The sequence below is a fragment of the Lissotriton vulgaris genome, chromosome 2_1 (assembly GCF_964263255.1).
Source record: "Lissotriton vulgaris chromosome 2_1, aLisVul1.2, whole genome shotgun sequence".
NCBI lineage: Eukaryota > Metazoa > Chordata > Amphibia > Caudata > Salamandridae > Lissotriton > Lissotriton vulgaris.
In genome coordinates, this window is record NC_141687.1 from 1690898263 (window position 1) to 1690922282 (window position 24020).

Sequence of the window (24020 nt, forward strand, 5' to 3'; positions counted from 1 at the left end):
ATCCTCCCAAAGAATTCCCTGATCCAATTTGACATAAACATGCAGTATTCCAAGTCAAGCAAAAGTTCCTGTTAAATGACCAGGTTGCCAATGTTTGAGACAAATTTGCAGTTGGGAGTTGAATTGACAGCAGGCTATGATCCAAGATAATTCTTGGTCAAAGCTCGCAATTTGTTACCCACTTATTAAGTTGGACACGAAAAAGTAGTCCAACCGCACAAATCAACTATGAGGTGCGAGTAAAATGTATATCCAGGATCACCCGCCTGTGGAGTCTGCCAAATATCACTCAAACCGTAGTCCTGATATAGCTCCTGCAAGGACCTGAAAATCTGGACCTTCCTACCAAGATAAGGGGAATTATTGATCAGACTAAAATTGGCATCTAAGTGAATGTTAAAGTCCCCACACAAAATTATACAGGGAGGCCACGGCGCAAGTTCAATATTTATGAAGTCAAGACTGGTTGGATCGTCCAGATTTGATCCATAAAAGGAGCAAATAGAGTATAATGCTCCACTAATAACGATTTTTTTAAATCACCCAGCGTCCTAACTTATCTTCCTTCACCCGGTTACACCTGATTAAGCTGTGGTTGGCCATGATTGCTACCCCCCGGGTGTTAGTAGCTTGACGGTTCCAAAATTCTGGCAGAGCACTCCCAGTGCATTATGGAAAATGGAGGCAAAACTCCTGATAAACTTGCTGTTACTAATATGGATGCTGGCAATAACCTTTTCAGCAAGGATAAAGGCGAGGAGTGTTATCTTAGAGAAGAAGAAAATGCTGACAGATTTTTCTCCCTATCGGACCACTCTAATTCATCTGAGGACGAGTCTCAAGAGAAAGATTGGGGTGGAGATGGGAGTGATATAAGCAGTTTTCATTGGGAGGAGGAGAGTGATCAGTCTATGCTTCAGTTTGGTACTGCTAAAAAAGTTCAATCTCTTCCCATTTCTACCAACAAACCTGAGTGGGGTCCTGGCAGTATAACATGGGACTATTCTCATTTGCCAAGTCTGGAGGAGGCAGCGGGAAACAGTGTGGTGGAAGCAGGTAATTTGGGCGAGCCTCTTATTGGTACTGATGGTACTGAAGAAATCACCCTGTCAACAACTTACTAAGTTATTATGGTGCATCGGACTGAAACGAGGGCAGAGAGCTCTCGGACACAAGGGGCTTGCAGAAAGTTACAAAATGCTGTTAGGAGAGTTGCTAATACCTGTGCTGATTTTGCTACCAGGATTGGAGAAGCAGAGGTTAGGATCTCCCAGCTTGAAGACGAAGTGAGCGTGCAGAAGAAAAAGACAGAGGCAATGCAAGCAATGAGAGATGATACTTTTATGAAGTTAACCGATTTAGAAAACCGCGCAAGGCGCATTAACTTACGTATTTTGGGTGCGCCGGAGGGGAAAGAATTATCTGATATTCGGCAGTTTGTAATTGATCTCTTTGGGGAAGGCTTTCGCGACCTACCTGAATGGGACTGGAAAACCCAGATCCAACGGGCTCATCACTTTCCCTTTAATAAGCGGAGAACAGGGGGTCAAATGGATAATCACCCTTGTGCCATATTGATCTCACTAAATAATTTTTGGGCAAGGGAATCCTTGTATGACCTTACCAGAACGGACAGGAAAAGATCAGGGAAGGGCTGCGAGTTTTTTGTGCGTCTGGACTTTTGTCAAAAGACAGTAGAACAACGGTGGCTTCTTCAGCAATTGATTTCTGGCTTCCAGTCTAACGGAGCCCATGCCTATCTCATTAACCCAGCAAAGTTGAAGGTGGTTTTTCAGGGCCGCACACAATACTTTCAATCAGATGTCCAGGCCAAAGAGTACTTGACAGCGTTGAACCAGTCATAAGTTTTGGACCATAGCAATTTTTTTTTTTTGGCCTGCTCAGAGACATGTATGTAAGGGACCTTATGCTGTATTTATGCTAGTAGTGTATTCTTTGCTGCGAGTGTTTGCATTCGGTTTCTGTAACAACAGTGAGAAGTAGCGGTCGGGCACGGTGGAGGGGTGGGTGATTTAGCTCATCATCACCAGGGGCACATGGTCCTTAAGCCTTGGATGGTGGGTGGTAGAGGGCAGAAGGGGTTGGGGTGGTGGAGCGGGAAGGAGGGGGATCCAAAGGGGGTTGGTATGGGTTGGGAGGGAGGTGGTTCACACTAGCATTGATTTGTTTTTATATTTATGACAAATTTACCAAACCTACAGAAGCTCGCATGTCAGTTAATCATTTACTTTTTTGTAATGTTTGCCTAGAGGGTAATCTCCGGTTCTCAGGACTATATTGGGTCGAAACAATTAATTACTGGTATACTGGGGAAGAATAAATATATTAAAATGTGTTCTATTAATTGCTGCGGCCTGAATGATAAAAAAGAAGAGGGCCATTTTTTCTCAGCTTATTAGACATATGGGAATTCAAGTGCTTTATCTTCAGGAGACACATATCTGTTGGAACAAAGGGGGGTGGCTAAAAGTTCTGGGGTTAGATCTGTTGGCATGCACTCAGAAAATGTATCACGGTAAGGTCAAAGTTTATACAGTTTATAAATTCGCATGACTTTCATATGAAAGCACAGAATTTGGCCGCTCTTTAAGTGTTTTATCGTTCACCGCATCACACTCTTTTAGCTGGCTCCGCAAGTTTATCCACAGTATCCCATGGTTTATGCCCGCTACAAGCTTCACTTATCACAGTTTGGTCAAGTTAAAAAAACATGGCGACTTGTCTATTTACTAATAGAACTGAAAGCAGACATTTATTAATAATGTGGTAATAAAACGTTCACTTTTAACCACCCTCCTTCACCCAGATCTAAGTTAGTAGTTATTCTAACAAAGCATGAGTAAAAGAAACAATAATTTGCTTTTCGTAAGCATCACATAGCATGCCTTCTAGTATACTATGCTCACAATTTACAGTGGAAGCCACTCACGACAAATTCTACTCACCATATTATTACATCTTCTGTTATTCATGTTTGGTTAAGATTAATTTCATGCAATTTGCGAAGCGGCTTACCCTCATGCAATTTATAGGTGCACATTAGTATTCTATCTACTTAAAATTAGTATACTTTATGGGGGTACTCCAAAAAAGTGGGTTTCTTTTTTTCGAATCCCCGCTCCATCAACTCTAATATCATAGCTAGAGCAGGGTCTATATTGACTGCCCCTTCCTCCTTCTAGGCACGTTGATGGTTTCACAGCTTAGAAGTACCCCCCTCCAGACATCCCAACATCGTGGTGTGGGAATAGTCCCACTTCAGCCCGGTGACTGTATTATGCTCCCCCCTAGTTGAGGGGTCAATATGTCCCTTGTATGCTTTTGAGCTCCTCTGGCATCTTTGACATTGAAGAGCATTCTCTGTGCTTCCAATGTACTAGAGCCAGCCGTAGATGCATAATCTTTTATTTCGCTATTGCCAGAACCAGAAGCGCCTTAGTAGGAATCCTCTGTGAGAGAAAAAAAGTTGTCTGTCCCATTTGATGTGACCTCCATGTGACATCCATGTGACATCCATGGGAGGCCGTGCTTCGCTCCCTCCTGTATAGCCATTAACTGCAGCGGGTTGATAGTTCATCTGTGAGTCAGGTATGGGCTTGTGTCCCCCCAGGGTACACTCTCTAGGAATCTCTTCCCTTCCTTCCTGGACAAGGGTGTGCTGAGGAGGAAATCCAGCATCTGCCACTACGATCCCTGCCTTTTGTTTGTCCCCAGATACTGAAACGGGCCCCTGGACCCTGGAAATCATCTGCTTAGTTTCCTCTGGTGCTGTTACAAACAGCTGTTCTTGGGGTATATGACTCACCCCTCCTTTAATTTTAAAGAAGTCAGTGATTGCTGCTTGGGTGGGGCAGTGGGGTTGGCCAGGTCGGGTGGAGTTGATAGGGGGGCTAAACTCTCTCCCTGAGGTGGCAGAGTCACTTCCTCTTCTGTCTTAGCCACCAAAGTTTTCCTGCTGTTTCTCCAACAGATTTCTCCTCTTCCCTGCACCCGTGCTTTCAAGACGATCTTTTACCATGCAAGGATTACCTGCACTCTCGTTGTTGGTGCTGGGGGAGACTCCTGTCTCAACCCCTGTAGGTGCATTGTAGCCTGTGTAGCCAGCTCTCTGGCTTTCTCGGTAGCTGTAGGAGGAATCATAGATTTATTCTCCCTTCCTTTTTCCTTCCTCTAGAGGGTTGAGTCCTGTTGCCCACACCTTCCAGGTGTGTCCAAATTTGTTGACCGTGCGACCCACCCACCCTAGCACAGCTTCACCGATTGAGCAGGCAAGTCCAGCGGCCAATGTGCAGAGCACTACCGATCTGCTTCCTCTCCTGCTCCCTCTCCGTGCTACCTCCGCTCTCGAGGCAGAACTGCAGTAGAGAATCTATCCCACGCCCAGCGGGGATCCCAGCCATAACACCAGCTGGAGGAACATCCATCAGCGCAGCCCACAAACTGCACGCCAACCCTAAAAACCTGGGGGGACCAATAGCCACTGAAAACCAGTACCCGCAAGTCAATTAGGGACGTTAGGACGGGAGCTGTGGGTTCAGTGGTCCTACGCGATTGCCATATTGCTTTCTCACAGCGTCACCTCCACATGCAATTTCCAATAGGAATTTTAGACATGACTACAGCCCAAACCACTGAACAGATATACACCAAATTTGGCAAAAAGCTAGCTCTTGGTCCAGAAAAGGTGCTTTTTGTAATATGGTGTAATTTCGATCAGTGGTTTTGGAGCAACTCAAGAAAACAGATTTATCTATATCTAGAAACATGGGTCACCACACATCGGACTGATCTCATGCGGAGATTTGATTGGCGGTCACCACTTCAACCAGAGGTGGTGACAGCCATCTTGGGAAACGGGACTCAGAGTAGGAATACCCGGACCCCCTAGGTCTTGTGGTGGGGTCCCGACCCCAACCTGTGCCCAAAGGTGTCTTTTTTTTAACATTTTGGTGTGAATTCATGAAAGATCTGTGGCAATTTGTTTTTTTAAAACAAGCATGTTCTCCCATGGTTGTTTTTTTAACTCCACCCCAGGTGGGCCAGGTCCTGGGGGAGCAATATATGTATTTGGGGGATGTGGATGCATGTAGCATACCTCACCAGGTCAAATGTGGGCCCATTTTCCCCTCATGGAGCTCAATCTCTAGGCCCCAGCCTTTTATAAAAAAGTTGGTAGAGGGCACACAGCCTGAGTGGCCTGGCTCTAGTCAAAAAGGGGCAGAGGGGCTCGCTGCTCTCTCCTGGGTTTGATTTTGGCCCAGAGGACCCCATCCTCGCCCTGCACGCAATAGAAAGGGGAGAGTGGCCACGTGGCGGCCCTCCCTGAGTCAGACTGACCATGGGGAGTCCATCCCCATGGCCAGCTCATATTCTATATCCTGGGGTGCCTACCAATGGGACAAAGCATTTTCCCTGCCCACACCAGCAGAGACAGGAAAACTTGTATTTGCTCTTGCTTGGCAGGAGCTAATTCAAAATTACCACCAAGCACTAAGTCTGCACCCATCGGGCAGGAGCATGAAAAATGTGGGAGCACATTTTTCATATGGACTGAAACGGGCAGGGAAACAGATGAAAGATGGCTCCCACCCACAGGGAGCAGCATTTTTTGCTGCTTCCTGTGGGAGGGAGCAATGTGGGCCCCTGCTGGACGTGGAGAGTCGGCTGGGGCCGTGGGGGCCTTGGAGCTCTACCCACGGGCCCTACCTATAGTGTGGTGGATTCCCTGGGTGGGAACCAGGGAACCCACGCTTTCTTGGCTGGGACCCAGGTCATGGGGTTCCTGGGCCACCTTCGATCTGGGGATGGGAGTTGCGAGTACCCCTCCTCCTTTTGAACTTTGTCAGACACCAGGGGATGAGGTACTGGGGCCCAAACTGGCCCGTGGGGGGAAGCTGTGTGAGCCCCTCCCCTAAATAAATTAACTGGGCACTGAGGGGCAGGGTCCCTGGAGCAAAAATAGTCTCAACCCACAAAATGTGCCAGACCCTGGCTGATGTTGTACCTGGGTCCGATATTGTAATTAAATATATGCAGGGCCCCAGGGGAAAGCCGTTCCTGGGGCCACAATCAGCCTGGGGCATGGGAGTGCATGCTCCCCTTACCATGAAATATGTTGTCAGGCCCCTGGGGATGGGGTCCCATGGGTCAAGAGTAGTCTTGGGAGGGGGCTTGTGTATTGGCTGCCTGTGGGTCATTGGCCAAAGGGCCGGGCCACAGGCTAGGCCAAGTAGCCAACCCCTCAATGCACACAGCTGAAGGACATGCACAGTGTGGTGTTGGTTCCCTTTGGGGTGTTGGCCACAGGGCACAGCATGAGGATGTCTGCGTGCGGAAGGTTAACTGCGGGCCTTCGGTCAACCCCTAGCCATGCACAGCTGAAGACCATGCATGGCTGCGGTTGGATCAATGTATGGTAATTAAATATTACTTCACATTGAAACAACTAGAAATTCACTGAAAAAAACAAAGGCTACCGGGACGTTATAGTTTGGGAAAAGCATTAAAAACCATTGAAATTCACTGAAAAAAACAAAGGTTTCAAAGACATTGTAGTTAGAAAATTGAATAAAATTAAAGCTTAAAAATGTACTAAAAAGCCAAAGATTACAGGGATGTTTTTGTTATTTTACACATCTAAAACCACAGAAATTAAGCAGCTATAGTTATAGGTATCTAAAGAAACTATAACTCGTGCCCTAAGGTAACTATAGTTATGACATCTTCTCCAGCATCATTGATAAAATCACTGGAACATTTGCAATACAATTATTGATGAGAAACCTGTGCAGGGTTGCGAGTTATAGTTACATGCTCTTTACCTATGCTGTCCAGTTGCGACCATGTCTACTCGAAGCAAGCTAGTTTACTGTTTGAGACAAAAAAGGAGAAGTACTGCAGCGATGGCTAATAAAAACAATATCTGACCGTGAAATGATGGGTTGGAGTGAGTTAAATGCACAAGACTGCTCTGCGCACGATGCACTCTTTTGGATGCAGTGCAATGATGCAAAGTAGTGGCAAATTGTGCAGACCATGCTGACTGTACCAACTGTTCTGCTGTGGGCACTGCATTAAAGCAATTCAGAGACCACTAATCAGAAATCTTCCTCCAGGTGCATTGCACTACTCAGCGTGCACTGTAGTTTGTGCAATGTATTGGGTGCAAAGGTAGCATGGCAGAGGAGGCACGGCAAAGGAAGCACTGTACTTGGCTCCATCCATAGGTCCATTTCTTTGCCAGTTTAGCATTGGGCAATTATTTAGAATATTGCGGATGCAGGGAACATAGAAAGGTTATAGTGTGAATGCTCACTGTCACCAATATGCTTTGAAAATCCAGTTACTGTTGCCTCTAACATCACAATGGCCTGAATAAAAAGGCTCTGCTTCCTTAATGTATATCAGAAATAAAAACTCCTTCAACAAATAGTCTGAAACATTATTCTTTTGTGAAACCTAACATAAAAACAAAATATCCACGTCCAATATAAAAAACTTCAAATTAAAAAGTTTAAAAGAAAAAAAAATGATAACCAACTTTAGCAAAGCCAATTTGGGGCCAGATTACGATGCAGTTAGGAAAGCATTCCCACCTAGGGCCTGATTATGATGCAGTAATGAAGGCCTCTGTAGGAAGCATTCTGATGATGTTGTAATTCCTATGATGCTGTAGAATGTGGTGCTCAGGCAGTTGAAGATGCCAGGAGCTGCTGTAGGTTGCTATACTGAAGAACTCAATAGAAAGAAGTTAATCTACACTTGTATGTAGTGTGAATTACTACATATTTTGGCGACGGGGACTGCGCAGGGGGCAGATCCAGTAACCTCCACCCATGGAGAGCTAACTTGAACCTCAATGAAAAATATAGTTTAAAAACTGAGAACAGTAAGTAGGAATTTTTTATCTACTTTCGTCTGCCTCTCTTGAAATTTGAAAGGTGTGTTCCAGAGGTGAAAGTGTACAAGAGAACCAGTATCCTGAAGAAATGTTTCAGTTTTTGAAAAATTAAGAAGAATTTTGGGATTGGTTAGTATGTGATATTATGTCATGGAAAAAAGAGATCTGAGGAATGAGATTGTGTGTGAGATCGTCTGGATACAATTTTACTTGATCGTGTGAGAGATTGTCTGCCTATATTCCAGATTTTTTTACAAGCATTTTAACCCCTTCCTTGCTGATGACGAGCTCAGCTCGTCATCAGCCACGGTGGTCGTGTGCTGATGACGAGCTCAGCTCGTCATCTAACGCGGCTTTTAGAAAAAAGCCGCGTAGCGCAAAAATAACCGCCGCAGCGATACGGTTAAACATTTTAAATAGCGTTTCTGTCCTCGCGCTGCAAACTTTGAACGTTCTGCTATCTCGTGTCGGAAGCTTGTGCAGCATATCTTGCACTCTGTGGGACGTTTTGAATATTGCTCCTCGAGCCTCGTGCTGCTGTGGAATATTATGAACGAGCATAGCTTGGAAGTTGGAAGTCAAAGGAAAATAAAGAATATAATTACGCAGTGCTGAAACTGATTCTCTGCTGCTTGGGAGGATCACATGTGATAGTGAGTCATCCACAAGCTGAGGATGTGACGTTTTCGACCTGTTCACATCCATGAAGATGAAAAGAGGACTTGAGGAATATGCAAGTGAAGTAAAGAAGTAGGAACAAGACTAAGACTCAAGAAAGAAGACTGAAATATACGTTTAACACCTTGGCTGCTAAGGGTTTTCCCGCTGGGCGCTGATCCTTTATGATCCCCATTGTTTGTGACAAGGTCAACTCGTCATAAGCGCAGGGCAGGTAAAGCCCATGACGAGTTGACCTTGTCATTAGCATGGAAGTGGTTAAGAGTATTCTGAGAACAATAAGCACTGTTATTATTTAAAATGTTTGTTTTAGTTATTTATATTAGTTTATTATTTCAGTTAATTATAATAATTTGTTGTTTTAGTTTATTTATTGGAGTTTATTTTTCAGGATCACAGAACAACAAAGTATGATGGCACCACCTACATTTTTACCTGTACCTCGTGAACCAACAATTCCTTGGAAGAGGTGGAAGAATATGTTTTTTACGTATCTAGTTGCCTCTGGTGGTGATAAATATGGTCATGTTAGAAAACAAGCTATTCTCCTACATCATCTTGTAGCTAAAGGCAGGAGAATATACGGCGATTTACCTGGTGTCATTAGGTATAGGAGATGGTCAAGCTGCAAATGTGTTTGATATGTCTTTAATGATGCTGGACAAACGTTTTGTACCTAAGTTGAACATAGTATTTGAGACATATATTTTTTCAAGAGCTCAAAGAGCAGATGAAGAGATATTGACATAAGTGGCTGATTTGAGAGGATTGGCTATTACATGTCAATTTCAAGAATTGACAGAAAGTATGATTAGAGATCAAATTGTGCGCTGCACGAATAATAAGTGTGTCAAGGAAAAGTTATTGTCAAAAGATTCTATTTTGGAAGAGACCATACAAATTTCCAGAAGTTTGGAGAATGCAGCTTTGTGGCTTAAGGGAATCAAGTCTAGTAGTGAAAAAGTGAAAGAAGTGGTAGAAAAAAAAGTAGTTGAGGTGAAGAGTATAGAAAAGAAAGACAGTAAGAGCAATAGTACTAGTGGGAGGGGCACTGAAGCTTGTGTTGGTAGTAAAATGGGAGCAAATGATGGAAAGGTCATAACTAATGACTCGAAGGATGTAAGAAAAATATTTTTTACCGATGTGGAAGTTCAAGAACACATTGGATCTAGTCCTAGATGTGCAGCTAGAAACATGATTTGCAGACATTGTGGAAGGAGAGGTCACCTAGCTAAAGCATGTAGAACAGAAATTGGCTCGCAGGTGATAGGTGTTAAATCAACTGATGATGTATGTGAAAATATTAAAGGGGTAATGTTGTCTGTAGAACAAGTTGAGGAATATATAAGTGAAATAGATGTATGTGTGTGTGATGAAGAAAACAGTAAAGTAAAAATAGAAAGTACTTGCAAATTGGATAAACCTCATTGATGGAGTGAATGTTCGAGTTTTAGTAGACTCAGGGAGTCTATTTACTCTTGTAGGGAAAGATACATATCTGGAAAGTTTCAAAGGAAAAATGGAAGACTTGTTGAAGCCTGACATGAAAGCTGTGGGATACGGTGGTAAGAGGAATGAAATTCTGGGTATGAGCTGGATGAATGTTGGTTTTAAAAACAAATTGGTAAAAGGATGAGTATATATTACAGGTGATGGTTTGAATCTTCTTGGATGGAGACATCAAAGGGATTTGAATATTATTTTGAATCCAAATGCTCCTGAACCTGTAATGGTAATTGAAAATACAGTGGAAGAAATAGTAGATGGGGGAAATATATTCCAGAATTTTCCTCATATTTTTTCAGATAAATTGGGGTTGTTGAAAGGTTTTACCCATAAAATTGTTTTAAAGGAAAAAGCTATACCAATTGTATACAAAGTAAGACCAATTCCACACTTGATAGGAGAACCACTGCAAAAGGAACTGGATAAACTACTTCCTGAAGGGATCATTGAGCTGATCGAATCCTCAGAGTGGTTATCTCCGGTGGTGGTAGCCACTAAGGATGGTGGAAAGATTTGTTTGTGCATAGACTTAAGGGAGCTTAATCGCAATATATGGGTAGATAGCCAACCACTGCCTAACATTTCAGAAATGTTAACTATGATGGGTGGTGGTAAATGGTTCAGTGTCCTTGATATGTCATTGGCCTATCATCAAGTAAAAATTTGCATGTACAATTCAGGCCGTTAACATCATTTGTTACTCCATTAGGAGCTTTCCGTTACCGAAGGATGCCTTTTGAACTTGCTTCAGCCTCGGCTGTTTTTCAGTGGGTGATGCAAGGAATTTTTTTAAGGCATGCAGAAAGTTCTTTGCTTTCAAGATGATATATTGGTGCCTGGAGGGTCAGAAAATGAACATTATGAAATGTTGAATGAAGTATTGTCTGAGATTAAAAAACATGGTCTGACCATAAAGAAAGAAAACTGTCAGATAAAAAAGAATTTAGTTGACTATTTGGGTCATGAAATTTCTGCTCCAGGTATTAAATCTAACAAAAGTATTGAAAAAGCTATTTCTGATGTAGCTAGGCCTCAGGACAAGGAGAAGTTTGAACCCTTGAGATGACTGTTGGAAAACAGAGTTGTGTATGATTGGAATGAACAATGTGAAATTGCTTTTGCTGATATTAAGTCTTCTATCACTATGTCACCTGCATTGCATCATTATTGATGTGAATAACAAAACCATCCTGACAACAGATGCGAGTAATGTAGGTTTGGGAGCAGTATTATTCCAGAGGCTAGATGATCAAGAAAGGATTGTGAGATTTTCTTCCAGAAGATTGCAAGGAGCTGAGCGGTCCTATTCTACTATAGAAAAAGAAGCTCTAGCTTGCTATTGGGGAATTCACCATTTCAAATATAATTTGTGGGGTTTGCCTTTTATTATTCGAACAGATCATAAACTTCTATTATTTATATTTAAATGTGGAAAAAGACTTGAGGGTGGAGTAACACCAAGAATATCAAGGTGGTTGTTGTCAGTAATGGGCTTCAATTTTGTGGTGGAGTATGTTAAAGGAGAAAAAAATTTATTACTGACTGTCTGTCCCGGGTGCCTATTGAGGGTGATTTAGAAGTCAAAGTTGAGGATGATGTTGTCTCTTTTGGTATTTATGAGCTTAATAAATTTTCGTTATCTGAGGAGGATTGGCGCAGAGCTGCCATCGAAGATGATGAATATAATAAGTTAAAAGAGTTGATTGCCAATGGTTGGCATCATGAATTTGAAAATAATTTGACAGAGAAACAATATGGAATGGTCATGGATGAGTTGAGTGTTTGTGGATTCAAAGTATTACGTGCAGGGCGTGTTGTTCCTCCAATCCCTTCGAGGAATAAACTGGTTGATATGTGTCATGAAGGACACTTGGGCAGGAGTCTGACCAAAGGTAGATTGAGACAGTTTTATGGTGGCCAGGAATGGACAGAATGGTTGAAGATAGAGTGAGGGATTGTGTACCATGTTCCAATAGTGATAAGAGCAAAATTGTGAGAGAACCCCGTCTATGTTCTTTGGAGATTCCTTAGAAACCATGGGAACACTTAGCCATGGACATCATTGGACCTGTAGAGAAGTTGGGAAGGCAATCACGATTTTTATGGGTCATTGTTGATTATCATAGTAAAGGGTTTATTGTGAGAACTTTGGAATATATAACAACTGAGAATGTTAAAAAGATTTTACAAGATATATTTATGGAGGAAGGTAGTCCGAAAACCATTACTACTGATAATGGTGTGCAATTTGTGTCATTTGCTATGGTGACATTTTTGGAACATTTGGGAATTAAACATGAGAAAGTGGCATTGTTCAGACCTCAGGCTAATGGTGTTGTGGAAAGGATCAATCGCATTATAATGGACAATCTTCAACTTTCCCTAGCCAATGGATTGCCTTGGAGGGAAGAATTAAACAATATGATATGGGCTCACAGGGAGACTCCACACTCTACTACTGGTGTTTCACCTTTTATTGCTTTAAAGAGTAGAGAACCTGTACCAAGGAATCACCCATTTGGTTGCAAGAAAAAAAGAATATTTGGGTGGATAGGAGTGCAGTGAGGTCTAGATTGTGGGAGAAACAATCTATGAATAAACAAATGTACGATATGAAAAATCTACTCACTGGAGGCCTGGAGATTGGGTTGTGACACGGAAAGGAGGAATCACTAAAAAGGGAGAAAGTACGTTTTGTCAACCCAGTAGAGTGATTGATGTTAAGAAAAACGTTGTGGTTTTGGAAGATGGAAAAGAATGGAGTTTTGGTAATCCTAGCAAAATCACTACTCCTAATATTTCTTAATGTTTGGAGTTTTGGTAATCTTAGCTAAATCACTACTCCTATGTTTCTTTATGTATTTTCTTAATATTTTTATTATATTGTGAAATTGTGTTTCCTTCTCTATTTCTTATATAGTTATGTTTCCATGTATTACTTATTTTTGTATTTTCTTAATGGGGGAAAGATGTGTAGGAAGCATTCTGATGATGATGTAATTCCTATGATGCTGTAGAATGTGGTGCTCAGGCAGGTGAAGAAGCCTGAAGCAGCTGGAGGTTGCTATCCTGAAGAACTCAATAAAAAGTAGTTAATCTACACTTTATGTAGTGTGAGTTACTACATATTTCTAATGGCATTTGCTCCTTCCGAATCGTATTTGGAACTTGTCTTTGCGACGGAGGGCCTGATTACAATGCGGTTAGGAACATAGGCTCCCATTGAAGTCTATGGGAGTCCAACCACATTGTATCTGGAAACATTCGGATGTATAGTACTCAGTTGTTTGGACTCTCCCGGTCCCAGTGGGTCAGAAACAATTTCCATACCAATTTAGATGGGAAGATTTCCTAACCACATCGTAATTAGGCCCATAGGATTAGAAGAAAAATAAGCAAGCATTGGCAAAGCCAATAGGTCTCATCTCTGTGCTGTATTGGTTTGGCCAATTCTTTTTGCTGATGCTGTGCAGCATTGGAACATAAATACTTCTTCCCCATGCTGTACAGCTTTGACAAAAAAAAGAAGGAAAAAAGATCAAATGACAAGCTCTGCGCATTTGCACATGTGCGTCATGACATCATGCCTCTGTGTCATTCAGTAGGTGCGTACATTCATGGTGATTTATGGGTGCACATTCATCACCATGCATGTGCACACTTTCTGAATGATCGAGTGACCAATTATTAATTTTTTTATTTACTGATATAAGATGGCAAAATCCACTTCAAGCAACAGATCAAAAAATACATTTTCATTTGTGCAAAAAAATTAATTTCTTAACATGGGTTGTGCCCCTCATCAAATAAGAGTTGCCTTGTCCTCCAAATAAAGTTTGAACTCAATCATTTTATGGACTTCTAAGGGTGGGGAAGCAATAATATTAGTGGGTGAAGTGAATGGTTGGAGGGAAGCAAAGGGGTGTGGCAATTAATAAAAAGATCAGGTAAGGGTGAAGAGAGCACATTTAACATATGTTATCTAATGAGAAAACTGCAGATGAGGGAGAGAATGTATTTGGCAGTGAGAAGGAACACATGAGGGAGACAGTTAGAAAACACAAACTCTATTAGAGTGCTGAAAGACAAAGAAACAAATCGTCTCCTTAATGTGAGCAGAAGAACAATACAAGTAAGCCATTCAAAGGATAGTAAGGGGTCTATGCTCCAGATGAGTGACAGCACAAGACGAGGAAAAAAAGCCATCCAATAAGACGCAAGGAAATAAGACTGACAATAAAGCTAACAAATTGAAGCAGTGGGAGGTCTCTATGCTCACTATAGGTTTTTGGTATATTCCACAAGAGGCATTTTGTAAACAAATGCAAAAACAACAATTGATGGACAGAATGCAGAACAAAGTCATACGATGGATTTAGGCCCAGATCTCTGTACTGGGGTGAATGTATGACATTGTTATGCATTCTGTCCATCAACTGTTGTTTTTGCATGTCACCCCGAGTAGGATGGGTATGCTCAGACGTGAGTCCCATGCTCTCCACACCACTGGAGTCAAGCTATCCTGGCTGAAGACGGCTGATATCCAGAAACCGGTCCTAGGATGCTTGATTCTGGTCCAGGAAAGACATGGCTTGGCAGTTTGGGCTGGACTGTTCCCATGAGGCACAGGGTCAAGGCTGATTTGCATATGGCCATGTCTGAACTGGGGTGGTGTGGAGTGCAAAAAAACGATGGATTTAGGCCCAGATCTCTGTACTGGGGTGAAGGTATGACATTGTTCTGCATTCTGTCCATCAACTGTTGTTTTTGCATTTGTCACCCCGAGTGGGATGGGTTTGCTCAGACGAAGGTCCCATGCTCTCCACACCACTGGAGTCAAGCTATCCTGGGTGAAAATGGCTGATAGCCAGAAACCGGTCCTAGGATGCTTGATTTCGGTCCAAGAAAGACATGGCTTGGCAGTTCGGGCTGGACTGTTCCCATGAGGCACAGGGTCAAGGCTGATTTGCATATGGCCATGTCTGAACTGGGGTGGTGTGGAGTGCAAAAAAACGATGGATTTAGGCCCAGATCTCTGTACTGGGGTGAATGTATGACATTGTTCTGCATTCTGTCCATCAACTGTTGTTTTTGCATTTATCACCCCGAGTGGGATGGGTATGCTCAGACGAAGGTCCCATGCTCTCCACACCACTGGAGTCAAGCTATCCTGGCTGAAAATGGCTGATAGCCAGAAACAGGTCCTAGGAAGCTTGATTCCGGTCCAGGAAAGACATGGCTTGGCAGTTCGGGCTGGACTGTTCCCATGAGGCACAGGGTCAAGGCTGATTTGCATATGGCCATTTCTGAACTGGGGTGGTGTGGAGTGCAAAAAAACTATGGATTTAGGCCCAGATCTCTGTACTGGGGTGAATGTATGACATTGTTCTGCATTCTGTCCATCAACTGTTGTTTTTGCATTTGTCACCCCGAGTGGGATGGGTATGCTCAGACGTGAATCCCATGCTCTCCACACCACTGGAGTCAAGCTATCCTGGCTGAATAGCCAGAAACCGGTCCTAGGATGCTTGATTCCGTTCCAGGAAAGACATGGCTTGGCAGTACGGGCTGGACTGTTCCCATAAGGCACAGGGTCAAGGCTGATTTGCATATGGCCATGTCTGAACTGGGGTGGTGTGGAGTGCAAAAAACGATGGATTTAGGCCCAGATCTCTGTACTGCATTCTGTCCATCAACTGTTGTTTTTGCATTTTGTAAACAAGCAGCTTATGCAGTTTGTTAGGCGAGACCTAAACGTAGACCCGTTGAATCAGCAGTGGAAAGGTACAAGTCAGCCAAATAAAAAGACGGTAAACAAGCTAAGCTCCAGGAGTGAGTTAAAGTCAAGAATAGAGAGAAAAAAGCATCAAATAGGAAGCAAGAAATTGTGATAAACAATAAAATCCAATCTCGTGCAAAAGACTGAGCCAGAGCCACCTTTGTGCCTATTGTATTACAGACAATAGGTCTTACACAAATTATAGCTAAGGATGACTGTAGGTCAAGATCTAAACTTTCATTTTAAATAGTGAAAAATGAACAACTGCTAGGCTGCAATTCATAAAAATTTAAATTAAAATACATTGGTTCCTTTGCAATCAATGTGTTATCCTTTTTTATAGAGTGTTGGGTTCTTGGCACTCATAAATTGGGGAAATATGTTGCAGAAAATTGGTATACGATATTGTTTGTGTCAGCAGATAATGTTGTGTCTTTTTTAAGCTAAGATCCCCGAAGGGGGTTCCATGTTTGGCGGGGTGATTTGCTGACAGTGAGACAGATGACAGTCTTTGGATGCTTTCATTATATGGCTTCCAAAATGCCAATGGTACTATACTACCTGCAAGTATTCTATAAATATATCACACACCTCTGTCTGCACCCTATTCTTCATATTCTGAGAAAGATCTTAAAGTAGGTTACCCCTCCCTCATCATACCTTGCATTCTCTCACTTCCCCCCACCCTCCCTCCTAACCCACCTGGGCTGTTCAGTGAGAATCATTATTTCCGTGTCTTATCTCCCTCCCCACGAGTCACTTCCTTGTAGGTCTCTCTCTCGATCTATAAAAGATCTGGCAGGTGGGTGTTTCTGTCACTTTGTGGGGCTGGCTAAGATTGCAGCAGTGTTTGCTTGCCCCTGTTCTGGTCCTCAGCATTCAGCAATCTATTTCAAAAGGCACATTGGAAAGCATCAACCAATCCCAGATTCCAGACTCCAAAGATGGCGCTCCTCATGGCACTGCTATTTGCCGCTCTCCTGGGAGAAGCAGGTACGTATCCCTAAACTCTGGTGCACACCCTTCAAATAAAAGCGGGACACATAAAAGCAATTGGTCTAAATTGTTAACTGTTTACAATCTGTTTGCTGCTTGTCTTGAAAATGTTTCATGGATGCAACTCTCTTGCCTGTGTGTTGAATCAGGAGTTTCATTCAGAGAGATCTTCAGTGTATTGATTTGGAGATGCTGAAGACAAATATTGGATTGTAGGAAAGGGGAGGGGGTGGAAATCCTCTTAGCAGTGGGCTGATTTGTTACTTGAAGGTAGGACATACCCTTAATTGGGTCACATGTAGACCTGGGGCCTTATTTATGAAGGTCTTGCGCCAGTTTTACGCCACTGGTGCGTCACTTTTTGTGACGCACCAGCGGTGTAAAAAATGCGCCCTGTTGCGCCATATATAAAAAGTGACGCATCTAGGTAGATGCGTCACTTTTTAAACCCCTGCGCCACATTATACCTGCGTCAGATATAATGTATGCAGAGGGGGCGTTCCCCTGCAAAAAGCCTCGTAATAGTGACGCAGTGAAATCTATGAGATTTCACTGCGTCACTTTTAGGACGCTGTTGCGTCAAAATCTTGCGCCTGCCTCACAGCAGGCGTAAGACTGACGTAAGCCCTTTCACATGGGGCTTTCCCCATGTGAAAGGACGCATTGCTGGAGTTGCGTCACTTTTGTGACACACTCCAGCAATGCTTCACTTTTGAAATTACAGATACGTCAGAAAGACTGACGTATCTGTAACTCCTTGCGACATGATGCGTCATACATTAAATATGACGCATCAGGAATGTCGCAAGGAGTGCGCAGTGAAAAGTGACGCATCGCTGTTTTCATGCAGCGATGCGTCACTTTTCATAAATGATACCCCTGGATCTTTATATGTGTCTTCCAGGTAGTAATGTTGGTACACCCCTTGTCGAACGAGTGCATGACACTGTAGGGTGAAATCTTATGCAGGTGAGGCCTGAAGTGTTAGCATCTTTCAGATGACACCGAAGCCTTTTGCCTCCGTGCATGCAGGATTTCGAACAAACATCCCCGTATTCATCGGGTCTGCCCCGATGCCGCTCCAGTTTAGGACAGAGCCAAAGACACACCTTTATAAAGAATCCTACATCACACTGCAGCATAAATCCAGTAACTGCCACCTCACCTGTCACTCATTGACGGAATACCTGCACAACGCTCCATTGCCTTTAGGCTAGGTTTTCTTTAACAAACACCACACCCACACAGACATAAAGAAATACGTCACGCTCTCTTTACAAGCCATCCCAAAGTCAGCAATCCGACCCCGTGCAGCATTCGGGGTTGACAACTAGAAAGACGAAGAACAATTATCTGTCAATTAAACTAATCCAGAAAGGAAAGATGAGCGTGTTTTCAGAGAGCTGCCTCATTGGATTAAAAGTAGCTGTTTCTGTTTCTGTTTCTGTTGTTTGGAACGTTGGTGAAACAGAATGTGCGAAAATGAAAAAAAGCACTTGTATGCAGCGCCTATACCTAGGTGTGTCTTCGAACTGCCAGCATCTGCTCAGCGAGCACAAAAAGCAAGAGATGAAAGGCCAATATACCTGGTTGAATTTAGGCCTGATGAATTCAGGCTCCCTGTTATACATAGCTCTGTGGGCCAGGCAGAGCGCCTTAAACATGACCCTGCCACCCTCCTCTCATAGGTGACAAATGCAACCGGATCAGTTCCTTTGAAATTGACTGATGTTTACTAACATTAGGTATGAGGTGGGCAGCCTTATTTTGGGCTACCTGCAGTCTGCTCAGGAATAACTGATTGATCCTTAAGTAAAGGGGAATACAATAATCCAACCGGGTAAAAGTCAACACCACCACTACAGTTTTGTTTGAGGCCAAGGGAAGAAACTGAAAAATAAATCTTAACAATCTTCAGAATTTTGAAACATGATGACCAGACCAGAGTCACTTGATTTTCTTAAAAATGAAAACGTCATTATAAACCCCATCAGAGTTTCTGGCAATGTGATCGGAGTGGATAATGAAAGTTACTTGCAGCTGACCGGGTATCATTGGCAAAAGTAACAATAATTTTGGTATCATCTGCATGTGATAGACAGGAAGTCCAAATGACCGAGTCGGGGACCCCCAGAGGGGAAACATACAGATTGAAAAAAGTAGGGGTCAGTGAAATCCCTTGTGGAACCCCACAAGGTAGAGAGAAAGTTTTCAAGCTGAATTGATTGCACGCCACAATTTGCTTTGTGACCAAAAAGAAGGAATGTAGCAGGTGGAGGGCCTTATTCCTAATGCCCAGCTCAGCGGCGGCCGGCACAGGTAAGAGGGGTGGGGCAGGCATGGCAATGGGGGGTAAGTCGACAAACGACGGGATAGGTAACATTAAATAATTAAAACCACTTACTTAGCGCTCGCTGCATCGCCAAGTCGGCAATGTGGAGAGTGCAAGGTAAGTGGTTTTATTAATTGTTTTATCAAATTTTACCTAGCCCGTCATCTGTCGACTTACCACCCCCCCCCCCGACCCCCCTCCCCCACTCTCCTGCCTTACCATCCCACTGCTCTTACCTGTGCTGGCAGCGCCTGGCCCAGCTAATCAAGTCTGGTCACTACCAGGAGTGGCAGATAGTATAACAAGCGCTGAAAGATCTAATAAAATAAGCACAGAAGAACCTCCACTGTCAACTATAGATCTAATATCGTCGGCTGCTGCTACCAGTGCTGACTCCGTGCTGTCGCCACTCCTAAAGCTATGCTTGCCCAGAACAGCTGTCAATTCTGCATTCTAACACATTCTCGGTAGGCGGTGATAAAGGAATTGGATGGTAGTTTTTGTGTTCTTTATGGTTATCCGAAGGATTTTTTTTTTTTTTTTTATTTCAAATCATTTTTATTGAAGTAGAAGAAAGCAAAAGAAACACAGTACAATAATTCTTCCGTTACAGAGATGACTGATACATTTAGCGATGTACAATTACACAAAAGCAAAGAATATGAAAATAAAGTAAGACATTGCTTGCTAAGTTGAGGTACAAGTACATATATAACGCTCAGTGCATGGATACAGAGGCAAGGGCCCTTAGGAGAACAAATAGAGCATTTCTCAAATACTGCAGGGGGAACGTGACAGTACAACAGCGACTGCCTCAGGGAGGCTTATAGTGCCGAAGGATTTTTAATAAGAGGGTTGAGTGTAGCTTTCTTCCAGGCTTTAGGTAAGATTGTTGAGTACATGATCTGGTTGCAAATTACCTTCAAGAGCTTGGAAACGGTTTCAGATGAGCTGGAATGTGCGATGGGGACAGTGATCCAGATTCACTAGTGATGATAGAGTTTCTTACTTGCAGTTAGTTCTGTAAGATGCAAGAAGCTATGTAACACAGGGGAATTCTCTTACCAAATCCTGGTCTTAATAAGAGAGAGTCCCAGAGGAATTCTTGAAAAAAAGTGGCCAAATCATCACAGAAGGGCTGAGTAACATTGCAATTAGACAAATCACTCAGGTTGGAAATGGCCATCACCACCGAGAAGAGCTCTTTTACTGGATTCTTGGCATTGTTTACTAGAGAAAAACCTAGAATTTTCTATTACAATAGTGTTTTTATATTCACAGATAACTTTTTTTTAAGGTATCCTTTCTCAACTGTGACTGTGGCATTTTCATGTAAGAAACTGAAAGAGACTTTGAAACCATGGGAAGACTTGGTAGACTGTTTTATTTTAACCTCTAACAAGGGAGCTAGTGTAAAGTCACAAAGATAGCCAGTCCTCATGGGCTGAGAAAGCCTGATCGAAAGAGTCCGGAAAGTATAGAGGCGTTTTAGTCCGCGTATGGCTTTTATTGTCCGTATTAACTTTATTCCAAGACCGTATTTGGAATGAGGTTTGTCGAGAGGAGGAACATGGTGGCAGCAGGCTAGCTGCCGCGATACCCCGCTCTGGGCTCTAGCGGAGCGTTTGGCTTTTTTCTCCACTAATGAGGGCTAAACTCGGGCGCTAACCTCTGTTAGTATGTCCTGCACATTCTGCTATATTTTTTATCCTTTTTTTGGAATATACCTCCTTTCTAGCCGAAGACAAGTGATTTTCTTCGATCATTCTGGCTGCTTGGCTCGGTCTCCTTTCGCTCTCCATGCTCGCTCCTGGGGGCGTGTTACGGTCTGACTCGGCGTCTGCTCTCCTGGATGCTCGGTTCTCGCTGCCGACCCTGTCTCTACTACAGGCGCAGATTGTATCGTCAGCAGTGCCGTGGAAGTGGTACTTGCCCGCCCTGGAGCTCCGTCGAGCGAGGCAAGCCTGCTCCCTCCGCAGAGACCTTCTTCCCGAGGTTGCCGGTGGAGAGAGACGTGAGGCACCCTCAGTGGGCACGACCGTGATCACCTTGGCGCCGGCTTCAACTTCAGTTCTACTGGAGACAGCAGGAGACTTCGAGGGTCCAGAACTGACGAATTAGGTGAAGGGCAACCAGGGGGGGGGGTCAGGGGCTACGTTGTCTTTGGAAATACTTGAGGAGCCGCGCGTGGAGCGGTTTGAGGGTTTCACTAGACTTGAAGAAGGCTTAAAACCCAGGGAAGGGTCCCCAAACCAGAGTACTAGCTTTGTTAACAATCCATATTCTCTCAGAAGTCGAACCTCAACCCGACCTGATTGTTCTGTAAATTTGAGTCCGATAATATCTAATAAGGGGCGCAGAGGAAGAAAAACAACTAAAACAGGGAGTATACACCATAACCGAGGGGGAAAGACAAATTGTAATAAACCAAACTTGTTTTCTGCCTCAGCTCTGGAATCCACGCAGGAGATTGGGTGGGGGGACCGGGAAAATACTGCAGCATGTCTTAAACTAGTCAACCCAATTAGTGCAATAACCACTAAGTGCAGCGGAAATACGTGCAGTACTAACAATACTCTACCTAAGTCCTCTTCGTACCTCTCTTCAGAGGCTAAACCAAAACGATCCAAAAAACCCAAGGCAGTAAAATCAGTCTTGGATTCAGTCTCAAAGATAACACCCTCTCTGCGGTCCTATTTTAAGGCCATACCTCAGGTTCTGAGCCTTGCACAGAGCAGTCGTTACCCTACCAGTGTATCCTCAGATACAATCTCTAGCCCAGTAATAACTGGTTGTACGGCCTCTTTTTCTCTAAACATGGAAGGGGGGTCACGCAATGTGAGTCAAACCGGTGAGAAGGGAGGAGGCTTACCCAACGAAAACACACGGCCAGTCACTACGCCAGAAAATGCAGATATAAACGCAGTTTTAATATCAGAGACACCAACACAGCAGTGTATCAATGGCAGTGATAGTCTGACCACCTCTGTCTCTGCCTCACCCTTAGATCTTTCTTCAGTTCTAACTATGTTTTCCAATTTGACAGCTGACATCAAACGAGGCTTTGAGGAGTCATCTAAAATTCAGAGAGAAATTAGGACATACTGTGAATCACTGAATAACAAAATTGACGGGCTTTTTTCAAGAACTGGGGCTTTGGAAGAAACGACAGCGGTAATGTCCATAGAACTAGACAATGCAAAGGAATAAATAGTGAAACTTAGAAGAGAGGACACTTTATTGGCTGAAAGAATGGAGGTCCTGGAAAATAAAGCGAGGCGCTGAATATTCGCATCCTGAATGTACCAGAAGCAAGTGAAAGTTCCAACATTAAGGCATATATTATTCAACTCCTAATAAAATCTTTAAACTTAAAGCATACAGAGGAGGAGCTCAATCCAGACATTCAACGGATCCACAGGGATCCCTTCAGGCGTAATTTGCAGCGGGCAAAGCCCCGCATGATTCTAGTGAACTTCCACACGTTTCAATTGAAGGATCACATTCTTAATCTGACCCTTAAATAAAAATCTCTGACTGGAGAAGGTTTTTCCTTTCAAGTGCGATCTGACCTGTTGAGGGTGACCCTTGATAGACAGTGGGAATTGGGTCGGAGAATGGAGGCATTCAGAAACTTGGGGGCGTCTGTGCAGCTGAGTTTTCCTGCAGCACTGAAGATCATGCTCAATAACAAAATGTTCAATGTTCGCACAGTTCAAGCTGCAGATGAGTTATTGTTGAGTATTGGCACCTCTAAAAACCGAAGGTAGCTTAGCTCTAGACAGGGAAGTTTGTGGGTTTCCTTATATGGTTGTCTATAGAGTTCATGTATGAATGAATGAATATATAAAAATCTTAGCTCGACATAAACTTTCCTAATAGAAGACAAGTAAAATTGAAAGTAAGTTAATTCAGAAAAGAAAGAAAGTGGGAAAAAATAGAAGAAAAAAAAAAGAAAAAAAGAAAACACATAATTTTCTTCCAAAAAAAAAAGCAAATTAAAAGTTTACATAAAGGGCACATATATACACATACTACCTCTATAAACCTTCACAGAGTTACTAGTTAATGCTACTCAATCAATTTGGAGTTTGACCACAATGGGCTCGACTGAAATTAGACCTATTTAGTCCTCCACTATTATAGTCATTAATGCCTCGCCTGAGCCTGGACAGAGTATCAGGGGTATCACAAACCGGGCCTGCTACGGTTGGGTAACCAGGGGTTCCTCAGGGGAGGGGGGTGTTTTCACGTGGGTAAGGGTTAGGGAAATAAAAAATTAAATGCTTCTCATCTCTAAAATGGCGGTCGACAACTTAATATGTGAACAATGGACTCATTTTGCTCTTTTGAGTAGTACTAAGGGGTGTAAGTTAGCTGGACTCATTATCATTAGATATGTCAACTATGAGTACCATTAGGATCCTCTCCTGGAATGTTAATGGCCTGCACACCAAACCTAGATCCAGAACGATTATACCATACATCCGTGGCTTTGATGCCCGGTCATTATTCTCCAGGAGACACATCTATTTGAAGCTGAAGTATTGGACCTAGTAAAAATAAACAGATGGATTGATTTATCTGTTACCACATCTCAAACAGTTAACACTAGAGGGGTTGCCATTCTCTTTAAAAAAACCATCGCAACAAGACTCTTGAAGCAGAAGGTTGATCCCTTCGGTAGGTGGGCAATCGCGGATGTCATGATAGGTGGTACATGCATCACGTTGGTTGGATATTATGAGCCTAACCGTGATGACCCATCTGCCCTGGCCACGCTGTTCTCTGAGCTTTTACATTTTCCA

At 43.2% G+C, this 24020-nt stretch overlaps 1 protein-coding gene across 1 annotated transcript in view; it reads left to right on the forward strand.

The window, feature by feature from the left end:
* The first annotated feature begins 671 nt into the window (after positions 1-671).
* The window catches only part of LOC147733109 (uromodulin-like), a 92564-nt gene continuing 69215 nt past the window's right edge, over positions 672-24020 (forward strand). The window contains exon 1 of the mRNA XM_086955810.1: positions 672-1056. Coding sequence (XP_086811936.1) covers positions 672-1056 — 385 coding nt within the window. The remainder of the gene's footprint in view (positions 1057-24020) is intronic.